The sequence below is a fragment of the Oryza sativa genome, chromosome 2 (assembly GCF_034140825.1).
Source record: "Oryza sativa Japonica Group chromosome 2, ASM3414082v1".
Lineage (NCBI taxonomy): Eukaryota > Viridiplantae > Streptophyta > Magnoliopsida > Poales > Poaceae > Oryza > Oryza sativa.
The window spans coordinates 25,162,431-25,176,151 of NC_089036.1; the positions used below are offsets into that span (position 1 = coordinate 25,162,431).

Sequence of the window (13,721 nt, forward strand, 5' to 3'; positions counted from 1 at the left end):
CCTAGAAGCAGGTGGTCCGGCCTACTATTATTCACTTAAGCCACCGAAAGTGTGGTTGTTGCAGCATGTGAGCGAGTGAAGTTGCTTGCTTTACTTTGACTCGTCCTGTGGCTGTTCATGCCTCTCTCTCTCTCTCTCTCTCTCGGTGTGCATTCACTCACATTCAGTGAGTGCCTTTTGACTGACGAATGGATGAATACCATACCTTGCATCTCTCATCTCTGGCAGCCGGCCGGCAGGAGGATCACTGGATCAGCATGAGATTTTTTTTCCCCTGATTTTTCTGTGGTTTTGGCCGGGCACTCTGTTTGTGTGGATATCGTTGCGAGTTGTGCTGCTGCTGCTGAGGCTGAGCACGAATGGTGCTGTGGTGCCCTCCCCGTTCCCAGCGCATTCGTGCTGCTGGTAGCTTTTGTGCCACCCGCAGACCCTGCATTACCCCGGTCCTCACGGTTTGCAGGAGCTACTGTTTCTTCGCAGCACCCTTGCCTGTCGGCTGTCGCTTCCCAGCTTGAATACGCTGCTGTACTCTTTGTCGTCGCCTGCCTCTGCCTGAGACATGTGTGGACTGTGGAGTAGTAGTTGCCATGGTTCTTTGCTTTGATGCGCAGGGTTAAATTACCATGTCTAGCCAATTAAGGTGTTTTTTTTTGTAGCCAGCTGTTTTGTTCAATGTCAGTATTATGTTTGACATCATCCAAAGTTATCTCGCTGTTTAGGATAGCCGCACAAGATTGTACACCTGACCAGGGAGCTCCACTCAGCTACCGGATCTTGACCGGGAACCTGTTTGTCTACGTACTCCAACGCCTTGAATGATGCCGCCGTGCAGCCAATTTTAACCAGCTGCTGCGCAACCGGCCAACCGCCCAGCCGTGCAGCTGTGGTGGAGTGACCACGGCCACGACTCCGTGCGCGCGGGTGGACGTAAGCGTTGGGCCCTCGGCTCGCGCGCGCGGCCGCATCCGGCGATGCATCGGTCGCGTTCGCGGTTTGTGGCTTCGCGTCATCGCCGATGCGAACAGAGGCTGCTTTGCGTTGTCGTCATCGGCTTGTTGGCGAGTTGCTCTGTTCCTCTCTCGCGCGCGCTGCAGATATCCGAGGTGGAAAAAATATACTACATATGAACAGATGTGGCCCAGCTGTGAGCAAGACGCCAAGACCAAAGATAAGTGCAGTTCAAATGGGCCTGAAATTGGGCCTCCATCAATTACAAAGCCCGTGAAAAGTTTCAGAAAAGCATTACAAAGCTTCAGATAAGTTCAGGGGTGACTGAAATACACATACAACAGTAACGTAGAGAGATCCCCAAATCAGCTGCGGCAGAAGGCAGAAACCGTGACTAGTATATCTCATAAACTTAACGAGCAGTACAATTTCTGTACATTGGTTTATCAATAAGTCAAGAGTAGCATTTGGGTAAGAAGAGAAAAAAAATCTTTTACGGTGGCGTTTATTGACATTTGATCCCTGGAGCCGAGAAGACTAGTTTATCTCATCCGTGAAAACTATTTGTCACTAGACATCAACGTCTCGCTGAGGACACCCGGTTTGCAATTTGCTAATAAGAAACACTCGTTTCCGTCCAATGGCGATTCGTTTACTAGAGATCCGTCCATTCTCTGAACTTCTGAAGGTCAACCTTCTGATATGCATACAGGTGTGGTAGCAGGCACGACAAAAGTATAAAACAATAGGTATTTAATCGCATCAGCGTGATCTATCTCCAGAGTGTAAAAATTAGATACGCAGCATCTGCAAGTCATACTTGCAAGGAAGAAGCAATTGCGTCCCTATCCACCACATCTTATCCAGTCTTGTCAGAGTTTTGACCTAAGGAATTGCTTCATCATCTGAATTTATTCTACTGGAAGAAATTACCTACTGCTATGCCAAGAAGTAAGAATACATGGTTAATCTATGTTGACACCCTCATTTCTGAAGACAAACAACATAAATTTGCAGTGAGTTAAAACATATAGTTTCAGTGAAAATATCGTACAGGTTAATGTAGCCAGACCAACACAGAGATCTGATTGACAATTACAGAGTACTCAGTAGTCAGCAAGCAGGTTTAGCATGGACTACCTGTTGATTACATGGTTTCAGTCAGACACGAGTTCTTCAGGGAGGCAAATTAATCACAAGGTTCTTCCAAGACAGAAGCCGCCGGTATGGTATGGAAGCAAATGGGTTTATCTCCGTTTGTGCCAATAACCTTATCGAATATCTAATCGTTCGCTAAGTACGCATTGCACACATCATATACCATCTCGATTGATGAGTTTTGTCGCCATGTTCTGCTAGGTACGACCTATCCGCTGCTGGGTTTACATGCATGCCTGAAGAACTTAAACAGTTAATCAACAAAGTCAATGGATATTACGCATACAAGTATATGGTTGTATATATGCAACTTCATGACACAACAGTATGCGTATAGTCGGACGTGACGACAAGCAACTACCTCGTGCAAGGATGCGAGGAGATACCAGATTAAAACCTGTAATACTTGAAGTTGACAAAATGCGATTCTTCAGACGATATAATAACAAGAACATTTCTGAATCTTCCTTTAAAAAATGTTGAATGCATAAAAGAATCTTAGCTGTGATGGCAACAACACGACTTTCTGATAGTGACATTGGATCTTAGTTGAATCTGGCATCTTGCGTATGCGACCTTGCTTGGATCTGTCGGATACTCCCAACCCAGCATAAATTACTGATGTCTGAAACTTTCTGAGCAAAGCGGGAACTCAGGCTAGTTGAGTCGCTCATCATCAAAAGTCAAGACAATACTTAAGTAAAAACAAAACAAATATCACTGTCGCAAAACCAGTGTAAACCTATTGGGATAATTTTAACAGTCTTACAACACCAGCGCCGAGACGTCTAGGTAACAAATTAAATCATCACTGACAATTTTTGAAGATAAGTGAATCACATGTCTTTCTCAATGAACTTAAATTTATGAATGAACCAACCTATACATGAAACTAAATATGATATCAAGATCAGTTAAAAATCTTGTTTTGTGAAATTTCAAAACAAAAAAATAAAATTGCAGCGTACCTTTATTTCAAGAGAAATTTAATTCACTAAAAAAAAGTAATTGTATGTGCCAAATTTTACATTAAAAAATGGTATCTGCAATGTATTCTTAAGGATGATAAAATTATCTCAGTAATATTCAATCATTCATTAATAGAGGTGAACTGCTCGTTCTTTTACTCATCACACCTGTTGGATGAAAAGATTGGTTGCTGCCACTAAAAAAATTAATCAACTCATTGCAGTTGGCAAAAAAGAAAAAAAAAGGTTTTCAGGCACTAGTATATGTGATGTTAGAAGGGAAACTATTCTAATCCCTCGAGGGGATGTTCCCTCGTTTACTCAAAAACCATCTAAACGGTTATGAAAAATTCTGAAAAAAATTGACAACATTCATACAACACATATATACAACTTCACAAAATCTTAAGTCCAAAATCAACTCACACTTCGAGATATAAAAAAGACAAATTCAGCGTATGAATAGTAGCGTACTGTTTATATCTAAATTTGTCTTTTTTGTTTCTCGATGTGTAGATCGAATTTGAATATGAATTTTGGTGGACTAGTAGGTATCATTATACTCTACATTGTTAATTTTTTTCAGATTTTTTCCATAGCTATTTACATCGAATTTGGAAGAAAAAGGTATACGAGGGGATATCCCCTTGAGGTATTAGAATCCACTCCCATGTTAGAAGGAATCCAAAACAGTATACATGCATCCACGCGCACCTCGGTTTTGCATTTCCCGCTGTCTGTGATCACGAATCATCCAATTAAAAACAACCATCAACCATGGATTCCAATGTGTTCTGCCCCTATAAATAGTCCAGCATCTCATTCTCTCGTCTACTTCAAAGAATCACACACCAAAACCTCCATTAGTTCCTAAACCCTAGCAAGAAGCAGCACAAAACCTTGCCACACTTGGCTAGTGAGACACACCATGGCGACGTGCTTGGACAGCCTCGGGCCGCTGCTCGGCGGCGCGGCGAACTCCACCGACGCGGCCAACTACATCTGCAACAGGTTCACGGACACCTCCTCCGCGGTGGACGCGACGTACCTGCTCTTCTCGGCCTACCTCGTGTTCGCCATGCAGCTCGGGTTCGCCATGCTCTGCGCGGGCTCCGTCCGCGCCAAGAACTCCATGAACATCATGCTCACCAACGTGCTCGACGCCGCCGCCGGCGCGCTCTTCTACTACCTCTTCGGCTTCGCCTTCGCGTTCGGGACGCCGTCCAAGGGCTTCATCGGGAAGCAGTTCTTCGGGCTGAAGCACATGCCGCAGACAGGGTACGACTACGACTTCTTCCTCTTCCAGTGGGCCTTCGCCATCGCCGCCGCCGGCATCACGTCCGGTTCCATCGCCGAGCGGACGCGCTTCAGCGCGTATCTCATCTACTCCGCCTTCCTCACCGGGTTCGTGTACCCGGTGGTGTCGCACTGGTTCTGGTCCACCGACGGGTGGGCTTCGGCCGGCCGGTTGACGGGTCCGTTGCTGTTCAAGTCGGGCGTCATCGACTTCGCCGGCTCCGGCGTCGTCCATCTGGTCGGTGGCATTGCTGGCCTGTGGGGTGCCTTCATCGAGGGCCCTCGCATCGGGCGGTTCGACGCCGCCGGCCGCACGGTGGCGATGAAAGGGCACAGCGCCTCACTGGTCGTGCTCGGCACCTTCCTGCTGTGGTTCGGGTGGTTCGGCTTCAACCCGGGGTCCTTCACCACCATCTCCAAGATCTACGGCGAGTCGGGCACGATCGACGGGCAGTGGTCGGCGGTGGGCCGCACCGCCGTGACGACGTCGCTGGCGGGGAGCGTCGCCGCGCTGACGACGCTCTACGGCAAGAGATGGCTGACGGGGCACTGGAACGTGACCGACGTCTGCAACGGTCTCCTCGGCGGCTTCGCCGCGATCACCGCGGGCTGCTCCGTGGTCGACCCGTGGGCGTCGGTGATCTGCGGGTTCGTGTCGGCGTGGGTCCTCATCGGCTGCAACAAGCTGTCGCTGATTCTCAAGTTCGACGACCCGCTGGAGGCGACGCAGCTGCACGCCGGGTGCGGCGCGTGGGGGATCATCTTCACCGCGCTGTTCGCGCGCAGGGAGTACGTCGAGCTGATCTACGGGGTGCCGGGGAGGCCGTACGGGCTGTTCATGGGCGGCGGCGGGAGGCTTCTCGCGGCGCACATCGTGCAGATCCTGGTGATCGTCGGGTGGGTCAGCGCCACCATGGGGACGCTCTTCTACGTGCTGCACAGGTTCGGGCTGCTCCGCGTCTCGCCCGCGACAGAGATGGAAGGCATGGACCCGACGTGCCACGGCGGGTTCGGGTACGTGGACGAGGACGAAGGCGAGCGCCGCGTCAGGGCCAAGTCGGCGGCGGAGACGGCTCGCGTGGAGCCCAGAAAGTCGCCGGAGCAAGCCGCGGCGGGCCAGTTTGTGTAGTAGGATCATATCGATCGTGTCCGTTTGGGGAAAGTGTTTTGTGAAGTGTGCATATATAAGCTGAGGCAGTCGTGTGGGCGTGGTGGCACTTCAGCCCATGGTGGTTGTGGCTTTCTTTTGATATTTGCTTCCTTTCTTCTCTGCATTTGCACCTGTATGGATTTTTGTGGCTTTCTTGTACATGTTTAGACGTGTCCTGTTTGTATCAGTATTTAGGTCATTATGATGTTAACGTGGAGCTCGGCATATGCCATTTGGGAGAATCGCTGCGAGATGGTCCAAAGTATCCTCCTATGGAGAAACTAGCTTGTACTAGACTACTGCTATAGTAGTACTACAAGTTTTTTTTTTAACGATCAGCACCACCAGACAACACGATGATTCGTTGAATAGTAGTACAAGGCTAGTATCTTGGAAGACAGTAGCCAGGAAAGGGAAGAAAAAAATTTCACCACCACGCACTAACAACAAATACACATAGTTCAGGAGAAAGCTTGCACTGGACCGACCATCGCAAAGCGTGATTGGTCGCCACTAGACCAACAAGCAAACTACAGCTAAGACCGCCCAAAACCAAGCCCTACGGTTGACCACCGATCTCAATTCTAGCCATGTATTTGAGATTGAGAGGGAGAGGGTGAGAGAGAAGAAGGAACTACTCTCCCTCCTAGGGCCCGCCAACGTGGTCGACTTGCATAACCTAGAGCATCGTCACAAGAGCACAAGACATCTAGAGCGAGCATGCACCAGCTGCCTAAGAGGAGTTTTGGCAAGGGACCTTCCTAGACGACATCTCTAGGGAGAAGAGCGACGATGAGCACCGCTGCTCCTCTCCATCAAGGTCTTAGAGAGAACCAAGACAGGGTTTTCACGCGGCAGCCTAGTTAGAGGAAGAGGATGGCTCGACAACACTTCTGAGAGGGAAGACGACGCCCAAAGCGCCATCGTTGGTGGCCCGGCCAAGATCGGGCTAGGTTTACACTGGGTCGCTCTTCCCTTGTAGATCCATAGCTAACGCTCTATTGCTCCACCATCAACCATCCTCCATTGACGCGTGGACACTGCTCCACCGACGCCCCCTGTAGTTGTGCCTCCCGCGTCCACCCGCTCTCCGCACAGTCGCCGGCTGTACCTCCTAGCCAAGCTGGCCTCTTGTCGCTGTCGACCACGTCTTCACGCACTGCGTCGGCCCGCCGATAGCACCTTCACGCGCCGCACCAGCCTCCCCGCGCAATGCCGACGCCACTCCGCACCCCCTGCTCCCGCCGTCGCTAGGTAGCCGAGCAATTTACCACGTCGCAACAGCTGCGCCTCAGCCCCCTCCTCCACACCCATCGATCGGCTGTCGGCCTGACCAGAGTCCCTAACAAGAGAGTGATGGAGAGGAGAAAGGGAGAGAAGATGGGAAAGAGAGAGATGACGTGGACAGTCTGACATGTGGGACCCACGTGGGTCCCACGCTGACTCAGCTGCCACATAGACTAAAATCGGAATCAAAATCACCGAAGGACCTCGCGTGATCGGTTTTGTATAGTTAAGAGACCCCGCATATCTGGTTTTGTGGTTCGAGGACGTTTTTCTATCCCGATGACAAGCTGAGGGACCTTTGGTGTACTTTTTCCGCTAAGGAACGTATGGCTGAGGCCCAATCGCAAAGTAGGCCCAGCCGCCCAACCCCCAAGTGACAGATGAGCCATGAAAGGCCTTCCTTACGCTTCTGCGAACGGCCTATTATGACCGCTTGCCCTGCGGACTGCGGACTGCGGCCTGCACTCCCCCGCGCGCCCCGTTCGTCCTGCATGGCTGCATCCCCGCGCGCACCGTGCGGTAGTGGCTTCTCGCACGGAAGGGACTCGGAGAGACGGAGAGCGTCGTTCTCCGCGCGGTTCAGGGCTTCAGGCCGCGCCGCCGTGCGCCATTGCCTACATCTGCATGTGCCGCGCTTCCCGTGCGGCTCGCGGCTCGCCGTTGATGATCCGCGCCCTCCCTCTCCGCTCCTCTCCGTGGTGCTTCCTCCACAGATAGAAGCCGGCTGCCCAGGAGGCGATCATGAGAACGTGGAAAACTAAAAACAATACAGCACGGTACCACACGACGTACCACCCCCACCTCTCGAGCATTTCGATTTCTCGGCCCCCCCTATCACGACGGCGACATTTCCGTGTTCCTGATTAAGATAAGAACTGTATATACACTATACAGCATACGGTTAGTTGGATCAGAGGTACGGAGTAAAAAAACAATATATCTGCGTTTTTTTAAAAAAGAAAACAAGAGCAAGCCGATTCCTCCGCCGCAACGTACGTACGCAAGCGTGGAAAATGGGTAAATTCAACGGCCCTCCTGTTGACGTAGCGAGCTCGAGCAATCGCCATCTCGAAGGGTCCAGAAACAGTAACAGCTGTCATCAAAATTCAAGCTGCAATAAATTACGAAACGAACCAACGCTCGAGCACAGATGCAGGTGAGCTCGATCAGATTCAGAACTGAATCACAGGCAGCGAACTCTTTTTTTCTGTACATTCTGATTTCTAAATGAAGCTCAACGTTACGATACGCCAAACTAGTGCTCAATGAGTACAATATACGACCTCCTCGGATCGCGTACCCCTGACACCATGAAACGGTTGGCAGGTAATACGGTTTGAAATCGGAAATACTCCGTTTCACATGATAGTACAGTACAATTGCGCTCGCGTTTCACATGATAGGTCACACTATTCTGTCAGGAGCAAACAGCTAAAACATTTTCATAAGATTCAGCAAATGAGGGGAGAGGCCAAATCCACTGTAAACTCAAAATACTATAATCGGCAGCAGGACGGTGATGTCAGACGAAAAACAGAGAGGAGAACACTTCCTTAATCACAATCCACAAGTCAACGGCAGATCCAGACACCGCATATGTGTTTCCGGACTCTGGATTCAGGCATAGTTTACTCGGGAGCAGCTCTTCGGGACACGGAAGATGCACACTGGATGGCATGGAGGTCAGGGGGAATAATCGAACATGCGAAATGGAAATTGGCTAGTTGTGGAGCGTCAACTGGGAGCTTATCTTATTACTAATTAGTATTACCATTGCCATTACGTCTGAAACAGACGGGGCTCCCATTTCTTTTTGATGTCGTTAGTACAGCCGGCTTCGTTTTTCTTTTCTGGCTGTCTCGGCTGTCACCTGTCAGTCTCGTCAGCAACTGGGGTGTTCCGCCGACGAGGGCGCCGTGGACTTCGCGGGCTCGCGGCGATGGCGATGCGCGCTCCAACTGCGGCGGGTCTCACCGGGCTGCGTGCGTACGCCGATATGCCTGCCCATCTCGGGATCGGTTGTTTTTATGCCTCTCGCCGTGGTCTCGCGGTCGGCACGATGGTCGCATCGTCGTGCGTGAGCTGCCTATCGACAGGTGGTGTGCCAATGAGGAGATACGTTGATCTGTGGTTTCCAAAAGTCCGGTGCAAAATGGGAGATAGCTGCGATGGCTTATTTACTTGGGTGGTGCACACTTGTACAGGTTAGCTTGACAGTTAGAGAAGTACGTACTCCTATAAAAGATTTCCAGGAATTCTCGTGCTGGACTTTTTCGCGAGCACCTGCACTTTGAGCATGAGGTGCAACGGCTGATCTTCTTCGATGATAGACAACGAAAATTTCAGGTGGGTAGAGAAGTACCATGAACGATAATACTACCTCCGTTTTTTAATATATGACGCCGTTGACTTTTTCTCACGTGTTTGATCATTCGTCTTATTCAAAAATTTTATACAAATATATAAGATATAAGTCACACTTAAAGTATTATAAGTGATAAAACAACTCATAACAAAATAAATTATAATTACGTAAATTTTTTTGAATAAAATAAATGATCAAACATGTGAGAAAAAGTCAACAGCGTCATCTATTAAAAAACAGAGGGAGTACATGTTCAACAGGGACGCGGTTTTTCTACACCTAGGTGCAGCTGCACCTAGGGCGTCTGCCGCCCGATCGATTAAGCGATTCGTGATGATTTCTCAGGTTTCTCACATATAGCAGGTGGGTATCGTGTACGTCCGAATCTTGAGGCGCATCTAGCGGTAATGAGCCTAGGTGCAGCTCACCTAGGTTCAGAAAATACTTTCCCGTTCAACCAGCACCAGCCGCTTAAAAAGGCAGAGCGACAATCATTACATGATGGTAGAGTTACAGGAAAAACACAACATTAATCATTGGGTTCAATTCGTAGCCCTGTGTTTTGGTGAAAGCTTCAAAAGTACTCCATGAATACCAAAATATAAGGATTTTTAGAATTCAATTGCATCACAATATAAGTAGTAGTTTCCATCATTCCGATTATCTCAATGATTTCATAGCTAATCATATGCTTGGAAGGGTTTAGGGAATCCAAGCAATTCAAAATTCAAAAAATTAACTATACTAAAGTAAAAAAAGACTATGACCTAACCTCAATGTTTGTTAAACAATTTAGGCCTTGTTTGATTCCACTTAGAATTATTATAATCTGATTATTATTAGGAGTAAGCTGAAACAAACAGATAACTTATTATGATAGATTATTATAATCTATAAGCCAGATTACTATAATCTGGTAATCCACTCTAAAGGTGCTTTTTTTAATTATTGGATAGCTAATAACTAGCAAACAGCTAATAATCCAGATAAACAAACAGCTAACAACTTATTCTATATCGGTTTATTATAATCTTATTATAATTCAGTTTATAGTAATCTAGCTCAATAATATATATTATAATAATCTTAAACTGAAACAAACAGGGCCTTAGAAATTCATATGTTTTGAAATGGAGATAGTACCACTCAGAAAGCTTGAAGGATTTCATGTGTTTTGGTTAACATATTCATGTGTGTCTTTTCGTGCAACCAAAATTTTCTTTAGAAACATGGTGAACCAATTAGATTTAGAAATTATAAAATATTTCCAAGTGTTACAAGTGGAAATATAATAAAAATAATATTGTTAAAAAAGTAAAGAAAGTTTAAGTACAAACAGAGGAGGAAATATAACAAGTGCTTCACTATAGACAAATATAGAGGAGGACGAAATGTACAAACAGTCGTTTTTACTTTTTAAAAGAAAGTACAAACCACTGTATTGCGACTCAGGCGTTGTTTAGATCCCAGAAAATTTTAGCCAAAAATATCACATCAAATGTTTGGACACATGCATAAGGCATTAAATATGGGATTGCGAGACAAATCTTTTGAGTCTAATTACGTCATGATTTGACCATGTGATGCTATAGTAAACATTTACTAATGACATATTGATTAGGCTTAATAAATTCATCTCGCAATTTATAAGCAGAATCTATAATTTATTTTATTATTAGTCTATATTTAATACTTCAAAATATGTATGCGTGTACTTCAAAAACTTTATATCAAAAAACTAAACACAGCCTCCAGGCCGCAGCCTACAGTAGGCCTATAGAGAGATTCCACGGGATTCGATGAACTACGACCACGAACAGGAGGGGGACAAATCAACAAGCAAATCATAGGGGTCCCACATTTCAGAGGTAGCCAAAGATTCACTGGCAGGTGGGCCCTTCACACTTTGAAGGAATCAACAACGACACCCCCCAAGTCATGGATTCCTTCTCGCTCCCTCTCCACGTCGCCTATAAATCCGACGCGGCCGCTCCCCACTCCACCCACAGCCCACACTTCCATTGCTCCTCCCCTCTCCTCTACAGTCTGTGTTGAGCGCGCGTCGAGGCGGCGAGGATGGCAACGTGCGCGGATACCCTCGGCCCGCTGCTGGGCACGGCGGCGGCGAACGCGACGGACTACCTGTGCAACCAGTTCGCGGACACGACGTCGGCCGTGGACTCGACGTACCTGCTCTTCTCGGCGTACCTCGTGTTCGCCATGCAGCTCGGCTTCGCCATGCTCTGCGCCGGGTCCGTCCGCGCCAAGAACACCATGAACATCATGCTTACCAACGTGCTCGACGCCGCCGCCGGCGCGCTCTTCTACTACCTCTTCGGCTTCGCCTTCGCCTTCGGGGCGCCGTCCAACGGCTTCATCGGGAAGCACTTCTTCGGCCTCAAGCAGGTCCCACAGGTCGGCTTCGACTACAGCTTCTTCCTCTTCCAGTGGGCCTTCGCCATCGCCGCCGCGGGCATCACGTCCGGCTCCATCGCCGAGCGGACCCAGTTCGTGGCGTACCTCATCTACTCCGCCTTCCTCACCGGCTTCGTCTACCCGGTGGTGTCCCACTGGATCTGGTCCGCCGACGGGTGGGCCTCGGCTTCCCGGACGTCGGGGTCGCTGCTCTTCGGGTCCGGCGTCATCGACTTCGCCGGGTCAGGGGTTGTCCACATGGTGGGCGGCGTGGCCGGACTCTGGGGCGCCCTCATCGAGGGCCCCCGCATTGGGCGGTTCGACCACGCCGGCCGCTCGGTGGCGCTGCGCGGCCACAGCGCGTCGCTCGTCGTGCTCGGCAGCTTCCTTCTGTGGTTCGGGTGGTACGGGTTTAACCCCGGCTCGTTCCTCACCATCCTCAAATCCTACGGCCCGCCCGGTAGCATCCACGGGCAGTGGTCGGCGGTGGGACGCACCGCCGTGACCACCACCCTCGCCGGCAGCACGGCGGCGCTCACGACGCTCTTCGGGAAGAGGCTCCAGACGGGGCACTGGAACGTGATCGACGTCTGCAACGGCCTCCTCGGCGGCTTCGCGGCGATCACCGCCGGTTGCTCCGTCGTCGACCCGTGGGCCGCGATCATCTGCGGGTTCGTCTCGGCGTGGGTGCTCATCGGCCTCAACGCGCTGGCGGCGAGGCTCAAGTTCGACGACCCGCTCGAGGCGGCGCAGCTGCACGGCGGGTGCGGCGCGTGGGGGGTCATCTTCACGGCGCTGTTCGCGCGCAAGGAGTACGTGGACCAGATCTTCGGCCAGCCCGGGCGCCCGTACGGGCTGTTCATGGGCGGCGGCGGCCGGCTGCTCGGGGCGCACATAGTGGTCATCCTGGTCATCGCGGCGTGGGTGAGCTTCACCATGGCGCCGCTGTTCCTGGTGCTCAACAAGCTGGGCTTGCTGCGCATCTCGGCCGAGGACGAGATGGCCGGCATGGACCAGACGCGCCACGGCGGGTTCGCGTACGCGTACCACGACGACGACGCGAGCGGCAAGCCGGACCGCAGCGTCGGCGGGTTCATGCTCAAGTCGGCGCACGGCACGCAGGTCGCCGCCGAGATGGGAGGCCATGTCTAGTGGAACCGGAGGAGCTGAGCTAGTAGTACATACATGCAGCATCATCGATCGAACGAAATGCATATAAGCGTTTTTCAAGGTTGATCTGATGCTGCAGGTTTCGTGATTGTATAATAGGAAGAAAAAGATAGTAGTATTTTTTATCTGAGATCATCTGTTTGGAACAGGGGATTTGACTAAGATTTGATATAAATTTACACAAAATCTTAGCAAAAATCCCTTTATCTCAACTCTCAAGTAGAGCTTTGCTTTGTACAACAAAGTATCATGTGTGATATAATTGTCAGGTGGAAAAACTGGAAACGGGTATAATCTACCTTTCTTTGTCAATGATCGGGTGACCACATGAGGAGAGAGCCCGTGTTTGCTATCAGGTTGAAAAAAAAAACCATACGTAATAATAAATAAAAGGTTGACAACTGTGGTATTTGTAGTTTGTACACCACTTATATGATTTTTTTTTGTACTTCCCGAATGCGTGTTCAGTAATGTATAGGCGACTGCTAGGAGAATGCATATAACGTATTAACGTTTGACTTTGGACCGGTACAGGAGCAGAGATATGTGCCAGTTTGGTGCACTCTCAAATAATGGAAGCAAAGTTTTTCCCCCTATTTAATTTTATAGGATTTTTATAGGAATTGATACATTTCGTTCCAAATTATTTGAAATTCCTATGTTTCAAAGGGACCCTTAGAATGAACAAATTTATCGAAGTTGTATGTGATTTTATTAATGAATTAGATCAATGATCGCGTGAATTGAGAGAAAAATTCATGTTTCCAAAGGAGATATTAGTATTGATACTCCTTTGGTTCCATATTAATTAACGTTTTGGACAAGGTTAAGGTCAAACTTTTATAACTTTAACCATCAATAACTTTAAAAATATTTAGTTTAAAGGAACTAGAACAACATATATAGATTTGTCTTTTAAAGCACTATAATAAAAATAAATATGTATTTATTTATTATATATATT

At 48.8% G+C, this 13,721-nt stretch overlaps 2 protein-coding genes across 2 annotated transcripts; both read left to right on the forward strand.

Annotated features, from left to right (window-relative positions):
* Nucleotides 1-3,803: 3,803 nt before the first annotated feature.
* LOC4330007 (ammonium transporter 1 member 3) lies at nt 3,804-5,762 on the forward strand. Its single transcript, NM_001416744.1, has one exon. The coding sequence runs from the start codon at nt 4,003-4,005 to the stop codon at nt 5,497-5,499; it is 1,497 nt and encodes a 498-aa protein (NP_001403673.1). The 5' UTR covers nt 3,804-4,002; the 3' UTR covers nt 5,500-5,762.
* A 5,415-nt stretch (nt 5,763-11,177) lies between these two features.
* LOC4330008 (ammonium transporter 1 member 2-like) lies at nt 11,178-13,166 on the forward strand. The gene has a single exon (NM_001416745.1). The coding sequence runs from the start codon at nt 11,249-11,251 to the stop codon at nt 12,737-12,739; it is 1,491 nt and encodes a 496-aa protein (NP_001403674.1). The 5' UTR covers nt 11,178-11,248; the 3' UTR covers nt 12,740-13,166.
* The last annotated feature ends 555 nt before the right edge of the window (nt 13,167-13,721 follow it).